The sequence below is a fragment of the Anser anser genome (assembly GCF_964211835.1).
Source record: "Anser anser genome assembly, chromosome: 9".
NCBI classification, from domain to species: domain Eukaryota; kingdom Metazoa; phylum Chordata; class Aves; order Anseriformes; family Anatidae; genus Anser; species Anser anser.
Genome location: NC_139729.1, coordinates 19,954,710 through 19,978,408, shown reverse-complemented (window position 1 = coordinate 19,978,408; position 23,699 = coordinate 19,954,710). Strand labels below are relative to the sequence as shown.

The 23,699-nt window shown below is 44.7% G+C and overlaps 1 protein-coding gene and 1 long non-coding RNA gene across 14 annotated transcripts in view; one reads left to right on the top strand and one right to left on the bottom strand.

Annotated features, from left to right (window-relative positions):
• Positions 1-23,699, bottom strand: part of MCF2L2 (MCF.2 cell line derived transforming sequence-like 2) — a 159,747-nt gene that overhangs the window by 130,277 nt on the left and 5,771 nt on the right. For 11 of the 13 annotated variants that reach the window (XM_083848398.1, XM_083848403.1, XM_083848399.1 and 8 more), the window contains exon 1: positions 8,990-9,272. The exons of 1 other annotated variant lie outside the window; for it this stretch is intronic. In XM_083848398.1, coding sequence (XP_083704524.1) covers positions 8,990-9,131 — 142 coding nt within the window. In that variant the 5' untranslated portion in view covers positions 9,132-9,272. Of the gene's footprint in view, positions 1-613; positions 8,107-8,989; positions 9,273-23,699 lie in introns of those variants that run through there. One more of the 13 variants, XM_083848409.1, reaches the window with a different exon arrangement.
• LOC310904156 lies at positions 17,307-19,597 on the top strand. The gene is made up of 2 exons (XR_014588081.1): positions 17,307-18,085; positions 18,906-19,597. It is a non-coding gene; the product is annotated as an uncharacterized lncRNA (long non-coding RNA).

Below are 23,699 nucleotides of genomic sequence, written 5' to 3'. Positions count from 1 at the left end.
ACATTTCCACACTGTCCTGTGAAAATCTATCACGAATAACAAAAAACACATGTGGCAAACTGCAAAGTCAAATACATTCACTATAATACTTTGACACTAAGCTAATCAAGAGATAGCAGACTGGATAGCAGACTTCATTCCTTCCTCCCCAGAGTGTGCCAGCAGACAGTTTCACAGCTGAAACCTTACCTAAAAAAATGCTAGTCACTGGCTCAACTCTGAACTATTGCATCCAGCAAAATCATTTCAGAGACTATCCACATAATTATTTTAATGAGGGACCACTCGGCTCAGGAGCTGAAGGATTGTTTTCTTGCTCACTCCCGAAGAGAGGCCAGTTAGCTCAAAAACATTTCCCTGGTTACTGCCATCAGAGATAAACAGTGAGCCATAGCAGCCATCGCTACTGCCAGCAGCACTCTGAGCGTGTATCTGAGTAATGGGACAAACAGTGCTCGCAGCCAGACTGTCTGGCTGAAGAGACCCAGCCACCCCTCCAGCAGCCTTCTCCAAGCTGTCACCACCACCTCAGTTCAGATGCCCATTAGAAAAAAGCAATAGGAACGCTTCAAAGAGCGATGTCTCCCCCTCAGAGGCACCCATACACACTCACGAGCACGTGCCCTCCCTTGCGTCCCAGGCTGGCTTCTCCGGCGTCCTGCTGTGGCAATGAGTTCATAGAAGGCAGAGGGGAGGGATGGAGAGAGGCAGCCTTCTGGGGAAGCAGTCCTGGATCTAAACAGCAGTGCACCAAAAAGCTGACGCTCTCCTGGAGGAGACTGCACAAATTGCTTAGTAACTGCTCCAACGCAAATCGCAGCGCAGACCTCTGACACACGCCATACCCAAGCTTTAACCCTCCTCAAGGTACAGCCGGCTTCTTCCCTCCCAGATCTGAGCTCTCCACTCAGATCCTCGGACGCTTTGGAGGCATTCACAGCTTAGCACAGACAAATAAAGGTACATCCCTACAGAGACAGAACAAATCCACTCGCCTAGGCTAAGGCACGGAAAGCGCTCTCATTAAAATAACTTTAAATACTAGAGTGTTCAGGGCCAAGGGAAACCAACAGCGTGGCTGTGAATAGCTATCTCGGAGGACTATCCCAGAGGCACACCCACACACCAGTGTAGTACTGCTATTTAAAGACGAAGGAAAAGCCTGCACAAAACCTATCGATTCAGTTGGAAACACAAAGCTAGCACTGGGGCAGGGGAGTAAGCAGTTGTAAACAACCAGACCAACAAATACTTCAGGACACAAGGTTGCACAGTGCCTGAAGAAAACATGCTGGTGTGACAATGGTAACGTGGTGCTGACCTGTCTGAAGCAGCACTGGCTCATTGCTTTAGCAACAGATTTATTGATAAAGTCGTCCCTGTGCCACCACCCACCCAGCAGCTCAGTAACTTCAGATGCAGGTCACTTCACCCGGAGTGCAGCAGAACAGCTGTCACCCAGGCAGCACGATGCAGTAGTAACTTGTTTCTTCTATAAACCCTGCTGTCAGCCAGGCTCGGAAGAGACAAGTGTCATTCATTTTACTGATATGGAAACTGAGGCACAGGGAGAGGGATCCAGGTCACTCTTGGTTTCTCTTACTAGCAAAATGAACAGCAGGCCAAATTTGTCTGACTGGTTAGGCTACAGTCAGGCTACTAGAATGGATCTCCACCTTGAGGATAACATACCCAGGGTTTCCATCGTTCCCCTATCAGCCAACCAACACAAGTTATTGCAATGATTATGGCACAGCACGACAACACTAACTGGATTTTGTACAGAGTTACAGAAAAATGCCAGATCAATGCAGAGCATCACCATGCTGGGGTACTAGATACGCACAAGAGCTTAAGACAGCTGCAGCGTTACAGCCAGACTTGGCAAATAAAGGTAAACGAGGAGAGCAGCAAGACGCATCGCTTGTTTTTACATTGCACTTTCCTTCCGCAGTCCCTCCTAAACTGCTTGCTAAACAAATGGATTTACCAGCTGCAGCACATACCTAATACTACTCTGCTGCCCACACTGATACAAACGTTCTCACGTAACTGATTTACAATCAGGCTGTCTCCCATTCCAGATGTGTTTTGCTCTCAGGAGGGGACGCTGTGGGTTGGAGCGAACGGACAAGAACCAAACTGCAGCGCCAGACCAGCTCCTCTCCAGCAGCGCCCCAAACCAGGCTGGGTCCGCGCAGCCAAGGTCTGGTGTCAGGCACTGCCCTCTCCCGGGCAGCAGCCGTAAGCTGCCTGCAGAGGCTCCTCTCCTCCAGGAGCAGAGGTAGGTGAAGCTCTTAAGGGTTGTGGACAAGTATCAAGTCTATGGAAGCGGCCGATAAGCACGCCAGGTCATTAGGCTCAGAAAAGTGTTTTAGTCCTGGCTGGAGAGCTGCTGCAGACGAAGTGGCAGATCCAGCTGGGGAGTCAGAAGGCTAAATGCTACTTGGCAGGCGAACATAAGTTGATAACCTCACGAAGGTCTCCGGAGAGATGGAGAGGAATGAACTCACCTGAAAAGGGGCACCAAGGAATTCCCCACTGAATCTATAAGCATGCTCAAAAGAAAGTTTATCAGGAAAAAAATTTCAGTTTCTTTAATTTGAATTAAAAGTATCGGGTATCTTTCATTTGCATAACCAGTAAAGGTGTACATCTAAGATGTTTTTGCCATGCTCAGAAGGCTTAGTCCTGCCTATTTCAGTAGAATAGCATCTTGTCCCACCAACATATGGAACAGAGTACTACTTACTGACGTTTCAATTTTGTGTTACTGGTAAACATCTGTAATACCAACAGATTTTATTTTTTTTTTTAATTCAAGGACCTGATCCTTTGATTTCATTACACTGTCTGAGCATCTGACCCCACATGTCCATGCGTTCACACCTGCAGGTGTGCCACTCTGAAAGCATGACAAGGACTGGCTCATACTCTAGTGTCTCTAACTCAAAGTCTCTTTCCAGATTCTTTCACTGTAGGACCAGAAGGGACCACTAGGTTCATTGTGTTTGACTTGTTGAACACACAAGAAGTTCACAGAAATTGGATTAAACCAGCATTTCAGAAAGCTCTTTAATCTTATGTTAAAGACTCCAAGCAACTGCAAATCCACTGCTTCCCCTGCAGCTGGCCTAACACAAAGAAATTGGCTTGTGTTTCAAAGCTCTCACTTTAACTTCCAACCCATTGACTTCTCTATTTTTGATTTTAAAAAATTATAGTTCCCACCACTTTCATCTTTTCACTGGCAGATCTCCCTTTCTGAGCCCAGCAGTAAAGTCAACGTGCAAAGGTTCAAAGGAGAATATTATAGGTATCCCATTCCTTCACCTCTTCCCATGTCACCTCTGCTCTACCCATTGCTAGCAGATGATTACCTTAACTCACAGCATTTCATAATCAGATCTTCAGTCATACAGACCTTTGCTCCTTAAAGTATGCTGCTGTGGGAGCTCTCTATCGAGGTGGTGATGGGAGTTTAGACAAGGACTGAACTCTGCAATCCTCAGTTTAATAACTTAGACAAGAACAAGATCTGAATATGAATCAGGTGCAGCCTCTGTGCAGAACAGAATTGCTGAGACATCCCGGCTTAGAAAAAAAGGTGAAAAAAATGTTTGGTCAATATTTCTTGTCTGCTGCAGAAGCCTGGAGGATTTTTTGCCCTTGAGAAATGGAATGAGCCACTAGGATCAAAACTGTGGAACAAGACACCTGGCACAGTCCAAGTATTTATAGATAGGAAGCTAGGCTGATACAGCAAAGCTTTATTTATCATTCTTTCCTACTGGAGCACCAGCAGTTCTGTTAGATAGTATCCCGGGAGGGAGGGAGGCAAGTCCACGACTAAGAAAGCTCATTGGGCAGGCTAATCAACAGAAAGATTCAGATAATAAAGCAGCAACGGAATTCATACACAAGATGAACATATCACAGCAGAATTGGGTCCTTAAGTGGCACTTGAAGTGTCCAATTTCATCCAGATCTGCCAATGAGCTCCACTGGCAGAACCAGGATCAAAACCCTGCACAGACTGACCTCCCTGTGTATTCAGCACCATTTTTCCCTAAAGTCTTCTTCCCAGACAACTTAGACTACAATTCAGGCAGTAGGAAAAAAGCAAACTAAGCTATCATCTTGTGGTAATAAGCCCTGCAAGTTAACAAAACATTATCAATTACAGCTATCTGTCTATCCATGTTTAATGCTTTTCCATTTTACCGAGTTATTTCTTGTTCTGGTATCCTGGGAGGAACAGAAACGTAAGTACCCAGAAGGCTCTACTATAACTTGTCTTCTGAGAATTTGTTCTCTTGATCTTCTCCGTAGTACTTGTCTCTCAAAACTTTTAAAATGGAAATTAAGCTCTGCCTTCCCTATTTTCATTACCATTTTCTGGACTTTTTTTTTTGATTAGGTAAGCAGCATTCAGTGTTGCTCAATAGCAGCAAAGCAAGATACATATCATGCTTTGAAGAAATGAAGAGACACAAGCATCTAAGATAAGAATATTTGTTATAAAAACCTCTGTGGAAAACAGAATATTTTATTTTAGTTATTTCCTTTGCATTGAGAACCAGATGAAAAAAAAATATCCCAGGTTCCCTATAGTATTTTACATGAGAGGAAAATAGATATTGAATACAAATAAAACAAGAAAAATTCTGAGCAGTGCACAGGGAGGCACTGTGACTGGATCTCAATGGGTTTTGAAATAGCTTCCACTGCAGATTTCTGTCTTCACATGATACAGTGACTTTCCCCAGTAACTAGTGCCTTTGTGAGAGGGCCAGCCACGTGGGAAAGGAAGGTGTTCCTCATTTATTTCACCACTGAAGGCAAAGGTGCTTCAAGAAGTACGAGAAATTTCAGCCTGGCCTCATTCAGATGGGATTTCCTTCTGTAGAAAGCACTAAAGACATTTTCTGCCTTTAAATCCTTAACTGCTCTAAACCCATTTCAAATACTTCAGTCTTCATGAACAGATAGACCTGAAGGATTGCTTTTCATTTCCAGCAGTAATTGAGACACAGCAGTGGGACAGAGCAAGCACCCATGATTGCTGGGCAGTCAGAACTACAGCATTCCTGTCCTAGGGTAGAACAAAATCAGAAATACAATGTTAGTGCAAAAGATAGCTTCTCAAATTACTGACAGAGGATCTTGTCTAGTTTTGCAACATCTGCAAAATCCTGAATAGCCTCCATGAACTACATACTCCTCGGTGTCTGCAGATTCACTACCCTGTTTTATGCAGTCACCAGCCTTGAGCACAAAGACATTCATTTAGTCAGTTAAAAATGTAGCCTGCAGCCTCAAGCTCCACAGCATACAGAAACAATGCTCACCCGTCCATGTCAAGCCCATGAGCTATGAGGTCCTTTGTGAGATACTGGAGGACTTGAGCATTGACAACAAGGCAGGCTACTAGGGGCATCTGGGGACAGAGGGGACCATTTTGGCAGGAGGGGTCCTAATGCATAAAAGACGCTAATCAGCAGCTGGGTGACATGAAGAGCCATGTCACTGCTGAAAAGACATGAGACGCTGTCCAAGAGTGATGTATTTCATGCCAAGGAGCTATATGCTTCACTTTCAGTTTCACGATGTCTAGCATGGAACTGAGAGCACTACAAGGAGGATCAGCTCCGGACTGCCACATTTCTTCCCTGGCTTTCTGGGGTCCACTTCCTCTTTGTTTTCAGGGATCACACCTGCAAACTGCTGCTCCCAGAGTCTCAGGGTCACATACTGGTGCCCAAAATACCTGTGGATCAGATGCCAGAGGGGCCTTCAGATCCTGTAGGCCAGCTCATAGAGCAAGAACCTTCCTCTGCCTGTTGTGAGGGAGCCAGAGCTCCTTTCCCTCATCCTCTTTGTCAAGCTGTAGAGCTCTCAGCAGTTATCAGTTAGCCACAGGAAAACTGCCCTTCAACTACCCCTCACAGTGAATTCTTCTGGCAAGCATTCACTATTTTCATCTCTGTATGAACAGGAGACTACAACCACACTTTCCCTCATCAAAACAAGTCCCATGGATTCAAAGGAAGCCTTGAACTCGTACGATCCAGATACTGGGTTAGCCCAGCACTGCTCGCTGCTGGCATTGCTGAGCAAATGTAGGTTATCTGTGGCTGCATTTGCCACAGATATTTAACCCAGGGAGCAGCATATAAGCAGACAGCTGGGTATCCGCAGGGATTTAGTTCTGGTTCCATCAGGATGAATGTGGTCTGAAATAAGACATAGCTACAGAAGCTGTAAGGGACCTTTCATCATTGAGCTATTAGTAGTTAATAGATTAGACAGAAAGATAAAACGATATTACTTCTTCAGCAGATACCACAGCATCACTGTGCTCACAAGCATCATTCCAAAGAAAGAGTAAAGCATTTTTCTGACACTCTAGCTGTGAACAGGAAGGCTGTTCACTCCTTATAAGACTCAAGCCTACAGAAATAAGATATTCAGCTGTGATCCCACAGGAAAGGACTGTCACTGCAGGCCTGTCTGCAACCGTGTGGCCTCTGTTTCTGCTGTAGTTACCTGTGTCTTCCATTTCCTCTCGCCGTGATATTTAGTACAAAAGAGACAATTGTCACAGAATATTGCCAGGGCTCCACAGCTGCGGTCTGTACGTGAAAAATGGTTTGTACCTCAGAGTGCCTGAAGTACTACTGAGTAAACACTAGCCCTGAACAATACTCCATCTGGATCTTTGCATTGCAGAAAGGATTCCCCAAGTTAGAGTCAAGTCAGAATATGCAAAGGAGATCCATGATCCTGTCACTATGTTCAAACAGAGCCATCCTGAGAAAAAGGCACACGCACACCCCTAAAGCTTACCAACAAGTCTCTGCTAGTAGCAAAGGACTAGCACGATGGGGCAGGCAGAGCCCAGGTTCTCTGGGACAGATCATCTTCCCTTCCCTGTGTTTATGCAGCACCTACCACAAAGGGAACTGGTCTCACCTTCACAGAATAATCGCAGTTCACAGTAAGCGCTCATTGCCAGGATCCACTATTTATGGAGGGAGGTAATTCCTGCTGCTTCTACTTTACAGATACAAAAACTAAGGGCAAAACATGACAGAGATGAGTACTAGGCCAGAGTCAGTTCATGGTAGAGCAGAAGAAGAACACAGGGGATGCTGTTAATGCAAAATCATATGCTACATTGCCAGTTCCTCGGTCCCCTTCCAACACGGTCACCACACGCAGAGTTGTCACTGATGTACTTTCACAGCTCATGCAGCTGAAGGCACCTCATCCCTAACAGTGACCTAACTTCTGCCCTTCATATGTCCTCTTCGGTAGAATTTTAAACAGAAGCAGAAAAGATGTTTTCTGCCTCACAAAATGGGAACATGCTTAGACTGAGTTGATATACTACCCATTCTCTACCAGAAAACAATTTTCCAAGGGATTTATGCCTTTAATACTATGCCAGGTCATCTCTCAGCATATTAGGCAGGAAAGGTGTTTCCCTGGGAACAGTAACCATGGCAAAACCCGTGTCTTCCCCTCTCTACCTACAGGAAGAAAACAGCAGATGCCTGATCTCTGGCTACAGTAGGCCCACAGAGCCATAAGCATCCTGGAAGGACCTGATCAAAGCTTCAGGAGGAACGGCGAGGAATTCTGTTCTTTTACTCAAGATACCAGACGTTTCTGCCATGCTACGCTGTGAACTCTGAATGCCTCGTTACAAAGAGTGCAACTGGAAACATCCGTGTTAGTGAACGGTCAGCCAAATCCAACAATGCATAGGTAGGCACTGAGCCCAAAAAGCAGCACGGATAAACGGCCAACAGAAGCAGAGGTACAACGGGCTGGCTTTGCAGTTTTCAAACCCTGGCATTGTGCGTTAGAGCCCTGTTAAAGAAAGCATTTGCAAACCCCGATTTGCTGCAAGCAGTAGTTGCCAGCAGATCACCTGCTTCGGGTCCACCTTCTTTTCCTGCAGAACAGTCTCGATTTCCCAGACTGAATGCAACTCTCAGATACAAAGGTTTCCAAAGAGTAATCAAAGAAGAACCAAAACACTTCACAACTTCAGAACTTCACAACCATTTTGAAACAGTTTTGCTGAAGAGCTAACTAAATCATAATAAAAAAAAAATAACTTGAAAGTGCAACTAGACTGCATGCTTTTTGGGGATCTTTTTGTCACGTACTTGTCAACATTTTATGTACTTCTAGATTTCAGGTTTGCTGAGTATTTATCCAAGTTAATAGAGCAAATGAAACCAAAGGGCTCCTTTGGTTAATCTCTCTTTAATGACAACAAACAGAAAAACTGCTCTATGATTCAGCAGTCTTGATAGTTGACAAAACAGTCAGCAGCATAGATTCCAACTAACATCACTCCACTTCAGAGTTAACACACAATTAGAACAAATTACCAGGACACCAGCATCTCACACTAGCAACCCATTCAGAGTAGAATATTACCCTGTACTCAGCCTGAAACATGCAGAGCGCAAAAAGCTTGACAGTCCAGATTTCTATCATGGTACAGGGAAACCAGAAGCGTCACAGTGAAAAAGATACTGACCTTCTACATAGCACCTTAGGAGCACAGTGTGACAGGGTCAACTATGGCAGGAAACCCACTGCCCCACCTCCTTACATTCATTTCAAAAGGGTATTTTAGATGTGCAACAAACACTTGCTCCAGACATATACAGAAATCTCACTCTTTGGCAGCCGAGTGAAATAAACATTTACTCAGAAAGAATCCAGCATCCCTTTTAACCTTGTCTGGATTAAATCACTGCACATATCCCAGACATATACAGTGAAGCTAAATGATACAGTCATGCCAGAGTTAATATCCAAATCCAGCCATTTGCCTTTAAATTATTTACCACTGGCTCCTCAGAGAAAGCATTAAAAAAACAAGCTCCTTTTGCAAATCTCTCAGGAATGCAGTGCAGCTACCACTAAGGGACGATGCTATTTCTTTTAAAGATGCTGCACGTACCTTTCTTTGCCATACGCTCCAGTCTAATGCATCCTCCTATAAAATCATGGTAAGACTTCATTTCTCCTTCTGTTATCCGGACAGCAGTGAAAGGTGGATTCCTGGGCACCTGTTGTCCACATCTCTGACACCGAGAAGCCATTGCCAGAGCGCAGGAGACTCGTCAGGAATCTGCTGTTTGCTGGAATCCAGTCTGGTTCTTCAGCCGTCAGTTCAGGCTGGTGACTTTATCCCACTTAGTTCATTCAAGGTCATCCTCACCAGCAGGATGTTCGCCATTGCAATTGGCTAAGACTTTTATAGGCTTACTGACTGTGGTTGTTTCTCCCTCCTTGCTTTCAATATCAGTTTACTTCATTCTCTCGTTCAGAACGAAACCTGTGAACCTCGGCACAGCCAATGCCCCGAATGGCTTCCTTATCATTAATTTAAAGCTATCCTATGAGCTACGATGAAGGTGGAAGATCCCAGAAGCACACTGCAATATCACCGGATGCTCCCCTTAAAGAGCATACCAAATACATCCACAAAGTTTTTAAGAAAACATTTTTCTTCATTACTTTCACTCCCTTTAAGGCTTATGATTCCTCATTATTGACACTTTTTTTTTTTCTGCTTCAGCATTTCAGCTTGGACAGTGCAAGGAGACTGCTCTGCAGAGCTGCTCAACCAATTATTCATGCCTGGCAGTGGTGCTGGGAAGCTGCAACTATACAGAAGAGCCCTCTGCTGCTGTGTACAGTCCCTGCTCACAAGATCTGATAATCTAAATGAACAGAATAGCAAATGGAGAACAGAAGTATTGCTGGCAGAAATACTCTGCTAACTGTACAACCCGCACCCAAACCTTTCTTAAAAAGAACTTGGATCCATGAGTTTGACATTAATATTTGGGTCTTAAAGCATATATTTAGAAATCTCTCTTTGAAAGGGGCAGGATATTTGATTTTTTCCCCACTCTTCTTGATTTCCATAATAAAAATTACTAATCGGAGAACCCTGTGAAGAAACAAGTACTTAGGGAACTGACTGCAGAGAACACTCAATCCTGATGCAGTGAAATAAGAAGGAGCCTTCCCTGGAGCAGGGGGAACTGCATAGGAGATGCACAAACAGGCACAAGGCCAGTGTTGGTGACAGTGCAAAGAATACAACAAGAACTTCATAAATGAGAGCCAAGCCGCAACCCAGAGCTCAACTGCGGGGACCTGGGCACAGAACAAGCTTGCTGCAAGGATCTTGCACACAGATGAGGAAAGGCTGTGCAGAAGGCTGCACCTTCTGCCTCAGTCACTAACACCTGTGGGTGTTTTACACAGCTGCACCCTGTGTTCAGCTCGTGACTGCCTCAGATCACAGCTGATCCATAGACAGAGTGAAAAAGGAGGAGCCCAATTAACACAGAGTGAACAACAGGGGACAAAAGTGCCCAGGAGAAAAAGCCTTACATGGTGCTGCTACTAACATGGTGACTAACTACATGGACAAGCAGGAATGCCTGGTGGCTAAAGCACAGAAGTCAGCTCAGCGCTGCTCCTCCCCTACCAGCTCCACTGCTCCCCAGCCAGTGAGCTGTCTGAGCTCCCTAACCCTCTCCTTTTGTTGGCAGAGAGCTATAACGGGATCCTTGCTCTCAAAGATTTGTGCTCCCTCCCCTAAGCTTGCTGTATGGCATAAAGCTGGTCACCCTCCTGCTCTTTGCCAAAATCCTGCCTGTGGAGTGAAGACAATGGCATACTGGGCTGTTGGGTGACCCGATCCATTCTCCTTTGTAAAATATTTATTAGAGCTTCCACATTAAATCCCCAGGGGACTGCAATATTTTACAGATGGGGAGAACAGCAGCACAGAAGGCAGAATTTGTAGAAAAACATTGTCATCATGAAGTAAGAAAAGTGGAAACGTATCCCAGTGGTTTTCTTAAAGCCTTTGTTTCATCCTCTGTACAGCTACTCTTTTCTTTCATTTCAGGGGCTCAGGATGTCCTTGCAAAGGCAAACGTGACATCCCTTGAAAAATAAGCTTTTCTGACACTACATCCATGTGTGCACACATACACAGAATAACTGCACTTCAACCTTGCACATACATAGATATACAACGGGGGAGGATCCAGCATTTGTGATGAGACGCTTGTCTGCCATCCGCCCTTGCATATGCTGTTCCCACCTCGTGGGTTAGCACCAGGAGGCTCAGTGAAACACGTTGTTCCAAGGGGAAGGCTTGATGCTGCAAGTGGAATGTGAAAAGCAACCTGGCCTAGATGAGAGCTCCTGAAGTGCAGGTAAATATCATTTAAGTCTCATTTTTTCCCTAGGAAACCCTGATCCTTTCCACTGCTAAATACGTAGTTCAGATGCCTGGCGTGCCACTGCCACCACCCAGCTCCAAACAAAAAAATAATCTGACTGTAGCTGCTTACCATTCAGCTCCAGGGCACATAAGGTGTACCGCAGGGACGGGGCACTGTGGTGCATGAGCTAGGATCAGTGGACAGAAGGATCTGTTTATTCTCGTGTATGTTGATTTTGTTCACATTTCACAAGAAGCTTGGCCAGCTTCTCCTGAGGTTATCAGAAACCTCTGACACTGGAGCACTGAGAGCTGCACTGTTTGCTACCACCCAAAGAATTACCTCCTCTGTACTGCGCCAAGCGCGTCTGCTCAGGAGATGCTGTGATGGCTGGTTTGCAGGAATGCTTTTATGTAGCACGTTACCAAGTATGCACTCAGCATTCATAATTAACTTCTTCCCAATTTTCCCTCTTCAGCTAAAAGGTTATCAGCCTGACTGAAAGCAAGTCACCGTTCTTTAAACACAAAAGAGCACAGCAGAGGGAGCAGGTACGGAAGAGAAGCAGGCACGTTTCCTTGGGTTGTTTCCAGAGATTGCCACAGAATGCAGGGGAGTTTCTTTCCTGCTGTTCCAGACAACCACAGCAAAGTGTTTGAAAATAATAAGGTGGAGGACATTTTCTGCTCATGAATTGCCAGCATTGCCTAGCAACCCTATCTGGGTTGGGCTGACAATGAATAAGCAAGTAAATAGCGTAAGCATCATCAGAAATAAGAGAACCCAGGTATCTTCAGCTGACATTATCAAAACAGAGGAATTGCACCAGTTCCTAGTTCTGTTAGAAATACCAGCTCACCTTGGAATTGGAGCTTTTTTGTTAGGGATACAGTAATGACAGCACGTATCTTGTGCAGTCAGAGGACTGCCGCAAATTTAAAGTCAAATCAGTTAAATGTGTTTAAGCCCCGTATCTTTTCCTCGTGGAATAATACTCTCCTGCCCCCAAAGGTAGTGCTCCAATAATTAACACTGTTAATCACAGAACAAGCAACAAACACACTGGATCTCAATAATATTGGTCCCAATGGATCTCGATTCTTGCCTCTTCACTCAAAACGAGTTTGGGAACTGTATTTATATTCCAGAGGAGAGAGGGAGAGAAGTCTGCCTCTACTGCACACGTAAGTGAGGCAGCTAGAAAAGACTGTAGGAAACCCTCTATTCGCAACTTACAGTCATTAAAACAGTTGAGGGGAAATAGATGTCTGTTTTCAATGGAGCTTTGTTAAGAATCAAGAAAGTTTAGTAGACAAGACTTAAAATTGCCTCTCCCATCCACCTATGATTTCAAAAACATTAATAAAAAATACAATGAGATCAAGAAGAGAGATTTTATTCATGGAGATCAACAGCTCCCCTCACCAATACACGATATATCATATTGCAAGGCTGAGAGAGAAAATCTAAACCCATTTCTGCTATTTAGATTGATATACATAAAAGATAAGAAAAATTCAGATTTCACTACTGAAACTCCAGCTTCACACTATCCTGATGTTTTACCTGAAGTTTGAACTGTTCTTTGTTGACTATGCTAGAACATGCTATTCCTTTTCACATATACCTCAAAGACCTCCTTTCTGCCTTCCTCACCATCGAGACCATGATCCTGGTGAGCCACAAGGGATTTCAGCAGTTTGAAATGAAGGTTCATTTTAGAGAACAAACACTCAATGCAGCTACAGGTAAAATCCATTTCATTGTTCAGCTAGGAAACCTGTATTTTCTATTAACCTCCATTTATTTTATTCCAACTAATAAAAAGCCAGAATTCCTTCCTTTTTTTTTTTTTTTAATTTAAAGCAAGGGCTACATCTCAGGCATTGTTTCAAATCCTAACGAGTTAAAAGAATGAGTAGAAGAAAAACCTGTGCAGTTGGAATTACTTTCAGCATACAGCACTGCTGCAATTACAGCATGCAGTTACTGCACTAGAAGGCACTAATTCCAGTGCCATATGGCTTCAGAATCTCATTACACTGATCTGCTTAAAGTGACTTCCTAATTGACAAGCAAAATATTTCTGGTCACTCTCCGCAGTGGGAAACAAGAACTCTGTCACTCTTGGTGCACATTTATTCCCATATGAGCTGTCAAACCGGGAGTGAGCACAGCTAAGATCAGTAGACAGCCTTGCCAAAGACCTTTGTTGCCATCTTGAAGCTGGAACCATACAGACATCCAGGGATACTCATTTTCCTTTTACCATCCTCAAAAAAAAGAAAAAGCACCAGTGCTATACCCACTGGATTAGAGTCCTGGTTTTCCAACCATTCTCTCATGCTCCTAAACACCACGATCACCTTGCCATCAACAGTGCACACTGTGAGAGGCAGATGCACAGGTACAGTCTTAGAGCCCTCCAACAGTGGTGGGAATGTGGGAATGCTGGAGGAGAAAAATCTCTGGATATTAAGAAATGAACATGTTTTTCTCCTCTCTGTACTTTGCCACTGACACACTGAGTTACCTCCAGTGCGACAGTAACCCTGATTCTTGCCAGCATCCAGAACACCGCACTGCTCCCCTTTCTTCCCTCTTCACCTTTTTCCTCCCTGCAATCAATCACCGGAGCATCAGCAGCACAGAACAGCTGCTAGATCCATTCAGCCAAGACCACCGGGATGGCTTCCTTCCCTAAGGAGCAGCTGTGCACATTCCCTGATGGAAGCAGCAGTATTTTTTTTTTCCTGTTGCAATTCACAACTTAAAGCAGAAAAAGGAGAACCATAAAGACATGGGGATAAAAATAGGATCTGCAAGAATCACGAGGGCTGTTGATACTCAAGGCTTTTGGACACGAGCCAAATGTTAGCTGAACAGGAGGAAACAGCCTCTCACGTTACAAATTACAGTGAAGGAACATCCAACATTATTGCTGTCTCTCTAATGCTTAACATCAGTTACTACATAGGGTGGGATATTGGACTTCAGGGACAATTGATCTTTTCCTGTTTGCATGTCTGTGCACGGTGGTTACCTGAGCAGCCCGCTGGGAGAAAGGGACTCCTGTCTTTACTCTTCTGAACACCAAGGCTTTGACTGACTGGGCTCTCAGCTGGCAGATACACAAACACTCCTTCCACATTCCCTAGGGCAATGCTTGCATCCGTCTAGGGAACTGCGGATGAAATAGACATGACTGTGCCAGTCAGAACAGAGTTACTCCCCTAACTAAGCAACAGTCTGGCAACCGTGAAGTACCCATTCTTATTCTTTCCCCAAACCAGGGCTGCTGTCAAAACACTGGGGGCAGGTCTTTTGGGACACACCTCTAATTAATTTCTCAGTGCTGGGCTCCCGCAAGTGAGAAACTGCAGCACTCTCCTGCATGTGCACCCCCAAGGGCAGCCTCAGAAGACAAGCAGACACTCACACACCTACACTCAGGCAGGCTGAGTTTGTCCTGCCCAGTGCCTGATGGGTTTAAGTTTTCAGAAAGACCCAGTCTGCAGGGTGATTTCTAAGAGACACTGCCCTACCACACACAACCACACTCCCAGCCCTCTTCCTCTCTTCCCCATGCAACACAATCACTGTTTTTTTATTACCTTACACTAACTTGGTTCTGTAATGTCTAATAATACGGTAAAAATAACGAGCTGCTCTCTCACAACCTCTGCTCACAAGATTTACAGGAAATCAAGAGTTTCAATGCTACGTCAAAACCAGGGAAGAGCTGCTAAAAAAGCCAGCTGGGATACGCAGACAAAGCATGAGCTTCACTTCCTTTGGTAACAAGCCTAAATTTATCTGGGGACTGTATAAGCTAACAAGCAGGTAGGTCCACACAGAGCAGAAGAGGTCTAGAAGTCAGCTTCAGAAGCAGCACACAGCTGCTTGAGATAACCCACCTGACAAGAGACAGCGCACAAAGACCTTCCCTGCCAACTCAGCACCAGCATCCTTCGGCCAACGCACAGGAGGGACAGTGCTTTTGGCTGCAACAGCACGATGGACTTGTATTGCCTAAAGCCGAGCGGTGTTCCGATGAGATAAGAAATTGCTCTTTAGTCTGCCAGGAAACCCACTGCAAGCACTTTCCGCTGACCAGCGCTTATTAACTCAAAAAAAATCTAAACCACACATCTGTTTATGGACCCGAGTCCCACTAGACATAAGCCCACTTCAGGAAATATCACATGAAGCAGTGCTTTGTGCTTCTCCAGTGATTCTCAGCTGAGCACTTTGGCACCACAGAGAGATTGCTACCCTCGTGAAACAGATGATCTCCCATTTAATTGCCAATAAAGCGAGACAGTTTAAGAATACACGTATTTTAGGTTTTATTTAAGAATGCATCTGAGAACCATTTGAAGAAGGGCTGGGGGCAGGGGAAGCAGCAGGAATAATTTTGCCTAAAGCTTTGCACCACAAAAGCAAAAGTCCGGGGAGGAACATGCTGAAAACATATACGTGTACGTTTCCTACTCGCTTGAGAGCCCTTTGAATTGGTTTATGCTGACAGGGAATCTTTAAACGTAAAGAAATTGAGCTTAAAAAAGCAACACCAAAATGGTTTGGAAGCAGCTCAAAGCAGTAGGTTCACAGTTAGGAGTACTCTGCTGCCAAGAACAAAACCACCTCAGACTTACACACAGGACTCTTGACACGACCTCAGAGTGGATGGAGGCACAAGGTGCCATGCCATCCTCCTACCTGCTCCCCAAAATAGGTCTCTCTACAAGTTCACTTTTGATTCTGAGTTACCAAACACCTGTGCTTGCATTGGTACCACCTCTCCGGACCCACAAACCAGGAATATCTGCCAGCACCACCTCAGCAGCAGAGCTGCCTTCTTAGACAGCTGTATTCAGAGCACGGCTCTAAGTACTGGCAGAGGCACGCTGCGTATGGGCAGCAGAGAAGGTTGAACCATACGTTACCTGTACGTATGCACCAAGTGAAGAATATTTGAGTAGGTGAGCATGCCTGCTAGAGACTGTACTGCCTTAAGAGGCAATTCCAGTTCCTAGTGCATCTGGTGCTGTACCAGTGCAGAGAACCAGCAGAGACTTTCCTTACCGTAAGGATTTTTGTGCCATCTGACCCCACAACCCAGCAAAGAGCAAAGCCACATGCAAACCTTAGTAGAAGTGCTGCTTCCTCTTAAACACATTAATATTTGAATAGCACCTAATTTTTCTTCTACCTCCTGGAGCCCCAGCACCTCTGAAAGCTGTAGGTTAATAACTCCACAAGATTACTATTTATCTAAAGGGAAATCTAATTATTTAATGCCTTTGTAAATAAACATTAGTTATTGCTTGCATCCCTGGGTTCAGAGGCATCCTTAGGATCTCTTATAAATAAACACAGGTTTTTTTTTCCTCGAGTCTCTTTGTCCCATGAGCTGATAACACCAGATTCAGATCAGCCTTCGAGCCTACCAAGCAGCACAGGGATTTCCAGCCTCCTACACAGCCTCGTATCTCCAGGACAGCCTTCCAGCTTCCCAGGAGCCTTCAATTCCCCCGTACATCCTTGCAACCTTCCACACAGCATGCACCCTTTAGAGTTCTCACAGCTCAGCTCTCCAACACAGCACACAAGCTTCAAACCCCAGAGCAGCCTTCTACATAGCCTTTAGGTACCCTATAGACCTTCCCCCCCCCCTTCCAGCCTCTTTTTTTGTACTTCTTTCTCCACCTAAACATCTACCTCGTTATTTCTTTGCTTCCAGCTAGTACCTCTTTACACAGCTCCTTTAAGCAGGCCCTAGAACACTTCTTCACACCAGGGCTACTGCTAACACCTGCCCCTAACTGATACCTGCTTCCAGGTGGGGAAATAATCCTTCCCTGCCACTGTCTCTTTAACTCTTTCTTTGCTGCTCCTTTGTAGCATAAATTCACATAATTCTGCAAAATATTTACCTGTCTGCCTCATTTTAAATATACTTGGTTCAAGAGTAGCAAGTCAAGTGTACAAAAGCAGTATTTATTTACTTGCATCAGAAGTACCATAGGAACTTCAAAATCTTGATACAAATAATGAAGCACAAGGAAGAATAATCTTCAGCTGAGAACCGAAGGCCAAGGTATTCATACAATTTGTCTAATTTCAGTTGCAATTACTGCAGTAAAGCTAGATGATAAATGGGGACGTACTAATAAATATTTACCTCCTGTTTGCAACTTTGAACACTAGAGTATTTTCCAACTTTATCTGATAATATCTGCCGATTCAACACTGTATTTTAAAATACCATCTTGCTCATTAAGGTTTTGCAGTTGCTGTTTGTGTCAGGCTAATTACTACTACGTACTCTTTCAGAGGCAGCAGGTCTGATGGTGAAGGCAGTTGAACTGAAACAGCTAAGAATGGGCTAATTAGTTGAAAGAAAAACAAAACACTAACAAGGAGTTTAAAAATCAGGCACAACGTCTGACTGATCCCAAATAACAGCACCAGCAGTGGACATGGCAGATATTTTAGAGCACGTAGGGTATACTGAGAAATTATTTTGCAATTAGCAGCAGCATGTAGCAAGGGTCCTGACTGCACTAATCATCTAATCACTAATCATCACCCAATCACTCTGCCCAATGCTCCAGTGACTCCATTTAAGAGGGTTCCCAGTCCCTCTTCCACTTGTGTTGTGGGCAATGTTGTATTCAGGTACTTTCTCTGCTATTTATGACTTGTAGTTTAGACTTACTAGATTAACGTTAGGCCATCTTTGTCATTTAAATCTGTCACCATCCTTGTTTGGGTAGTGTAGGGCTACCCTCTAGGAGGTAAGGATGATCATGTCAACTCTGGTCTTATTTTGTTGTAAAATATTTTCCTAATCTGGGTGTTTCCTTATTAGATGTTTAAGACTCTTACAGTTTGTAGCTTAATCTGTAACTGAAGTTATCAAGTTTCGCATGAGTTTCACACCTTTGCTAAAGCACTTATAAGATTAGTTTCATGCTTCCTTCTTCTAGGGATAAAATGAAGGGATGTGTTTACTTCTGAGTAGGAAAACCAGCATAAATGACTTGAACTATAGTTCTTAGACATCAAAATTACACACATGTAACTTTCAATGAAGTGATATGCTTCTTCAGTCTAATGTAATTCAGATGACAAACTTAAAGAACTTGTGTACCCAAATCTTCAAAGGATCAGCATGCATCTCACAGGCTTTTCTCTGGAGACTGTGCTGTCTAGGTATTTTGGACTTTTATGCTTTGAATGCAGCATAAACAGTAAGATGGCCTTGCTCCTACAGACTTTGTGCACAGAAAAGTGATTACACCCTTCTGTGTCCTCTAGTGGCCCCTCCCCAAGTGGCAGTGATGGGGACTATCCTCCGAATCTTCCAGGACAAGGGGTCTCTCAACAGAAAGCAACTCCTGGGTACCAAGCCCTGCAGTGCTATTAAATCTCATGGAGAATGGGCTTGAGGGAGTGAGGCTGGAGCTCCTCTGCCCAATTCAGTAACCCCCTGCCTTTCAGCTGATCTGAGAAAGGAAGACAAAGCAGTTTGATCTTGTCATTGAGGGACTTGTGACAAGGGAAGTTGTAGCATAAATTAGCGCTGATGTGCCCCCCATGCTCTCTCCTCTGCAGGAGGACAAGGCCATTCCAGCACAGCTGCCTTCCTGAGACCAACCTATTCCCTTGCCACCTCAGACAGCAGCCCTACTGTGGTGCTTTTGGATGGAGGAGGTGCCAGGGGACTACCGGTTGTTTCATCCCTCCTTCCCATGGCTGACCTGGAGAGACTTTGCTCCCCCAGCTCTGAAAAGGAGAGTGGGATGTCTGCAGAGCATGGCCTGGGCAGAGCTGGTATTGGAGATGTTGTGGTAGAGCGGGCACAGAATAACTCTGACAGACTCCTCATAGCTCCTGTCCGAACAGCATTGCTCCTCAAAGTGTGCTTGGCTGCTAGCTTTCTCTCAGTCAAGAAGTAACTATGCACAAGGCTCTGCTGTATCACCAGAGTGTAACTAACCATCATCCAGAATGATGATTGCACATTGCTGAACTACATACTCCCCTTGCTGAAAACAAAGCCAGGAAGTAGGATATCTATGACCTACAAAAATAAGGACCAAAAAATTTACCTCCAATGCAAGTGTGACTTCTAAGTTCAGTGTGAATCCTCTACTGATTTGATGTGGAAAGGGACAAGATAGTAGATACTGATCACAATGCAAATATCAGAGGTAGATGAAACAGTGAGAGTAGCTTTAAATCATTAAAAAAAAAAAAAGCCATACACTAGTGCTGAATAAGCTAATCACCATAATAAGGATGAACCAGATTTTTCCAGCAACCTTCCTCCACCAATTACCGGCATATAATTGCTGGGAGCTTTCTGATTAGTTATTCATCTGATTAGAGCTCAGCATTATACTAAGACCCTTTGCTATTTTTGTTTGAAATAACCTTTTCTCTGAATATTGCAAGATCAATAAGATGGTTTCTATGTATGTCATCAGCTCTGGCTTTTATGCTGCAAATACCAGTATCGACCGCTTCAGACATGAAGCATTGGCTTTGGAGACCTCTAAACCAAAGTGTAATGGACAACAGTGAACTTCAGACCCCAAGGAGGGAAATATTTATAGTCCTCCTTTGTTATGTGAAGGATTATTGATTGACAAAAAGAGGCAAACTCTCCTGATCTTAATTCTAGCCACAGCAATTCTATTAGAATATGGAGTCCATACCAGGAGGGGAGGAAAAAAAAAAAAAACACACACATTTGAATTGCTAAGGTTGTAACATACAGAATCAACAGAGAACATACCCAAACTTTGCACATCCAGATCATGTTTTTCTACTTATTGCTACTACAGCTGCATGTGTTTGCTGCAGTTCTTTCCCCCTGTACCTGTCTGTTGGTGCTTGCACATCTTTGCAAAGTCCTAACTAAGCTATAGATACTGCATTGATTTTGGAGATGCCAGCAACTGTAGGCTAATCCTCTACATATAAAAAATGAAAAATGGCTGCTATCTCAGAGGTCCCCGAATTTAAAGGCACCAATCACTCTCCTGAAGTACTGAAAGATACCACCTCTGGCTTTGGATTTTCTTCACCTCTTCACGTTGCAGGTATCTTGAAGTAGTTCTCCGGTGTTAACTGGGAGTAACTACTCTAAAATCCCTGGAGCTCAGCGCATGTGTTGAGCAAGGAGAGCCAGGTTCTGTCAGCAACTGTTGCTAGCAGACCAAAACGCTGTACATTAGCATTGTTTGGCTTGCACATATGGCTTGGAACGGCAGATAACTGCTCTCATATTCAGGGCCAGCCATAGAGAATTCATTGCCTCGGGGAAACTGGAAATCATACAGCTCACAGTCATGCAGGGAAAGCAATAGCGAAACGCTTTGCAGCCCCCCTGTATCCCGTTGCCCTAGGCAACAGCCTGCACTGCGGAAGCGGCGGATCCAGCCTCTCTCATCTGAAGCCTGTAACATATGGTGTTAATATATGGGTTGATACTATGCAAGCCCTACAGTAGTACTATTGGGGTGTGCGTATATTAGGTGATCCGGGTGGGTGCGTAAACAGTCTCAGGATAAGAGCTGCTGGTTTGCATCCAAGATCTTTGTGACACAGATGGAGATAACGGGAAGCACGGAGATTACAGCCTGTACTCACGGACGTGGGGCACCTGACTCGAGATCCTCTCAGCTGGGTTTTCCTTGAGATCTTACAGGAACTAACCCAAGATCCCCAAATGAACTCAGGAAAGCAGTTCCTGCACTGTGCAGCTTTGCAAACCGAATCCTAGTGTCCGCTGCAGTTTGGGGTTGTCTGTTTCAGTTCAGTGCTTCATTCTCTATAGCATACAAGGAATATTCTAACAGAAACAGGAGAAAGGACTATTTCATAATGCTGAATTATTTGTGGGTCTCTTCCCTGAAAAGGCATCAGGCTTCTGTAATGCTGCTCTGCAAATGACAAGATGCGCACAAGGGTGATGTAGTTCACCCCTGAATAAGTGCCGTTGTGTCAGATTTACCCCAGCCTGAGTTCACATGCTGGACATGGCTCGCTTCCAGTCCATGAGCTCAGTCATTCCCCAGAGGCAGCTATGCCTTTGGACTCGCATGTTAGCTACGTTGTGTTTACATGACAGAGGGACTTGAAGGTGCTGTGATCTCATCCTGTCTGCTCCCTGCACACCTGTCCCCATGCCAAAGCGGAGCCTGCCATCCTTTCCTCCACTAAACGCACAAGCTTTTCTTTAGAGTATTCTGAACTCAGAGCAGTACCTCCCTTTCTGCCATGACTTACAGATCTCTTAAGGTATTTACTAGTGATGTTTTTCCATCTATGCATGTAAGAGCTGGCAGTTTCTTCACCCTGTCTCTCTCACGTTCCTTGGTTTCAATTCTGACCATGTGTGCTGTTCTGGATACTCTGAGTCACCAAAGATGAATGACTAATAATGAGCCATGTGCCATGCTATCCCTTTCACATCTTTTTCCAGCATTTTTGAGGTGACTAGGAGCAGGCAGCTGTGTAGAGAACTCAGATTTCTCCCAGTCATTGACCATCTGGGGAAATCCAGACATTACTGTGCTGCACTCCAAAGTGGGGTAGAAGAGGCTCAGTTAGTGGGCTACAAAGCATCAGCATTAACACTAAATATTTGTGGTGTGTCTTCCACCCAATCCTTGAACACAAGCCCAGCACTGAAAAACTGGAAGGGATGTACAAAAGGGGCTAATACCATATACCAGATATCAAAATGATTTTAGCAGTCATCCAAACCTCATCCAGAAAGGTTCATCCTCGTCTGAATGCTGAGTCGTTCCTCAGGGGCTAAGAGAGGCTTCCAACGTGGTGCAGAAAAAGGGAGAAGGAAGTAACAGCAATGAAATTGATGAGCTTACTCTCCCCTCACTGAGATGGTGTGGTAATGCAAGTACCTTCCCAGGTGCTGAACCTGATTGCCCCAGGAGAGATGTCCTCTCAGGAGATCTCATGGATATGGGCACCATATGGAAGGCGAGAAAAGGAATTAAATAAAAGATGAGGCAAGAGGTGGAAAAAGGTCCTTGTATTTAATGAGCTGCCAGGAATTGTAATTGATGTCACAGCAGTTTAATTTACACTGAGGCCATCTGAGCTTCCCTATGACATGGAAATGGGGACAGACAAGGGCTCCTCTCTGGCTTCTTTTGGCTCTCTTTGCTTTTTAATATCGAGACTAAGCAATGCAGAATGGTCACAACTGCCTACCCTGTCAGCAAGCGGTGACTTGTGCCAGCACCAGCTGCTGTCATTGTGCCTGACCCAAGAGCTCACACAGGAGGAAACCTCCTATACTTGCCTTCCCCTGGAGTGTCTCCTCTGCCTTCTCCTTCCAGACTGCCCTGGGGTTGCTCTGGAGTGTTTAAAAGGATAGGGAAGTGCCACAGTCTGAGTAGCTCAGTGAATGATGTTGCAATATGTCATTTTTCCCCTGCTTGCGACCTAAGCTACCACATTCTTCTTTACTACTATTACTTATTTTTTAAAAATATGGAAAACATTTGCACAGGCCTGGTCTGGAAGTTGACAGTTCCCTCTTTCTGCTGTATTGTAATGACCATAGAGGGCTAACACCGTCTCAGGAAATGCAGTCCTGAGATAGACGTGGGTTTAGGAAAGCCAGGAGAAGAGCTGAGTGCAACAGTAGACAGTCTCACTTAATAACTTGTTTGAGCCCCAACCTCTTTGCAGGTGCCAACAGCCATATTACAGAGCCCAAGAGAGCTTTCTAAGGATGCAATGAACCAAGTGCCTGGCATGCACAGCTGTGGAAGGGGCGATGGGCATCACCGGTACTAACAGCAAAACCCAGATTCTGCCATCTGGCTTTCCTTCAATAACTCTTCATGTCAAACACTCCTCCGTGCATTCACTCGAAGAAACAAACACCTACAAGCCATTGCTGAGGTAGACTGGAAAATACAGGACAGGGAGAGACTACTGTAGCAGCACTAGATTTAACAGCAGCCATCTGGGGGCTTTTGAAACAGACAGTGACCTACAGATTGACAGACTGGATCACACCTCAGCTCCATCCAGCTCAGTACCCTGTCTCCAACAGTTGCCATTACAAAATGCATACGAAGAAAGTGTGAAAATCCTGCAGCAAGCAGATGGTGGATGGTTGCTATTCCTACCCCTTTTCCTCCCTGGAATCCCGGTCTCTTACTGGTTTAAGAATGAAAGCTCAGGGTTTGGGGGGAATGAAAGCCAGTTTGGGGGAGGATATCCACAAATGAGAAAATAGCTAGGGTTGTAAGCAGCCTTTCGGTTCTGTGGGGCTCTAGTCCATGGCTCTGCTTACTGCTTGTAAGAGAATTAGTGGTAACAAACCTGGATTACAGGATTTTTCTAACATCCTCTTGAATT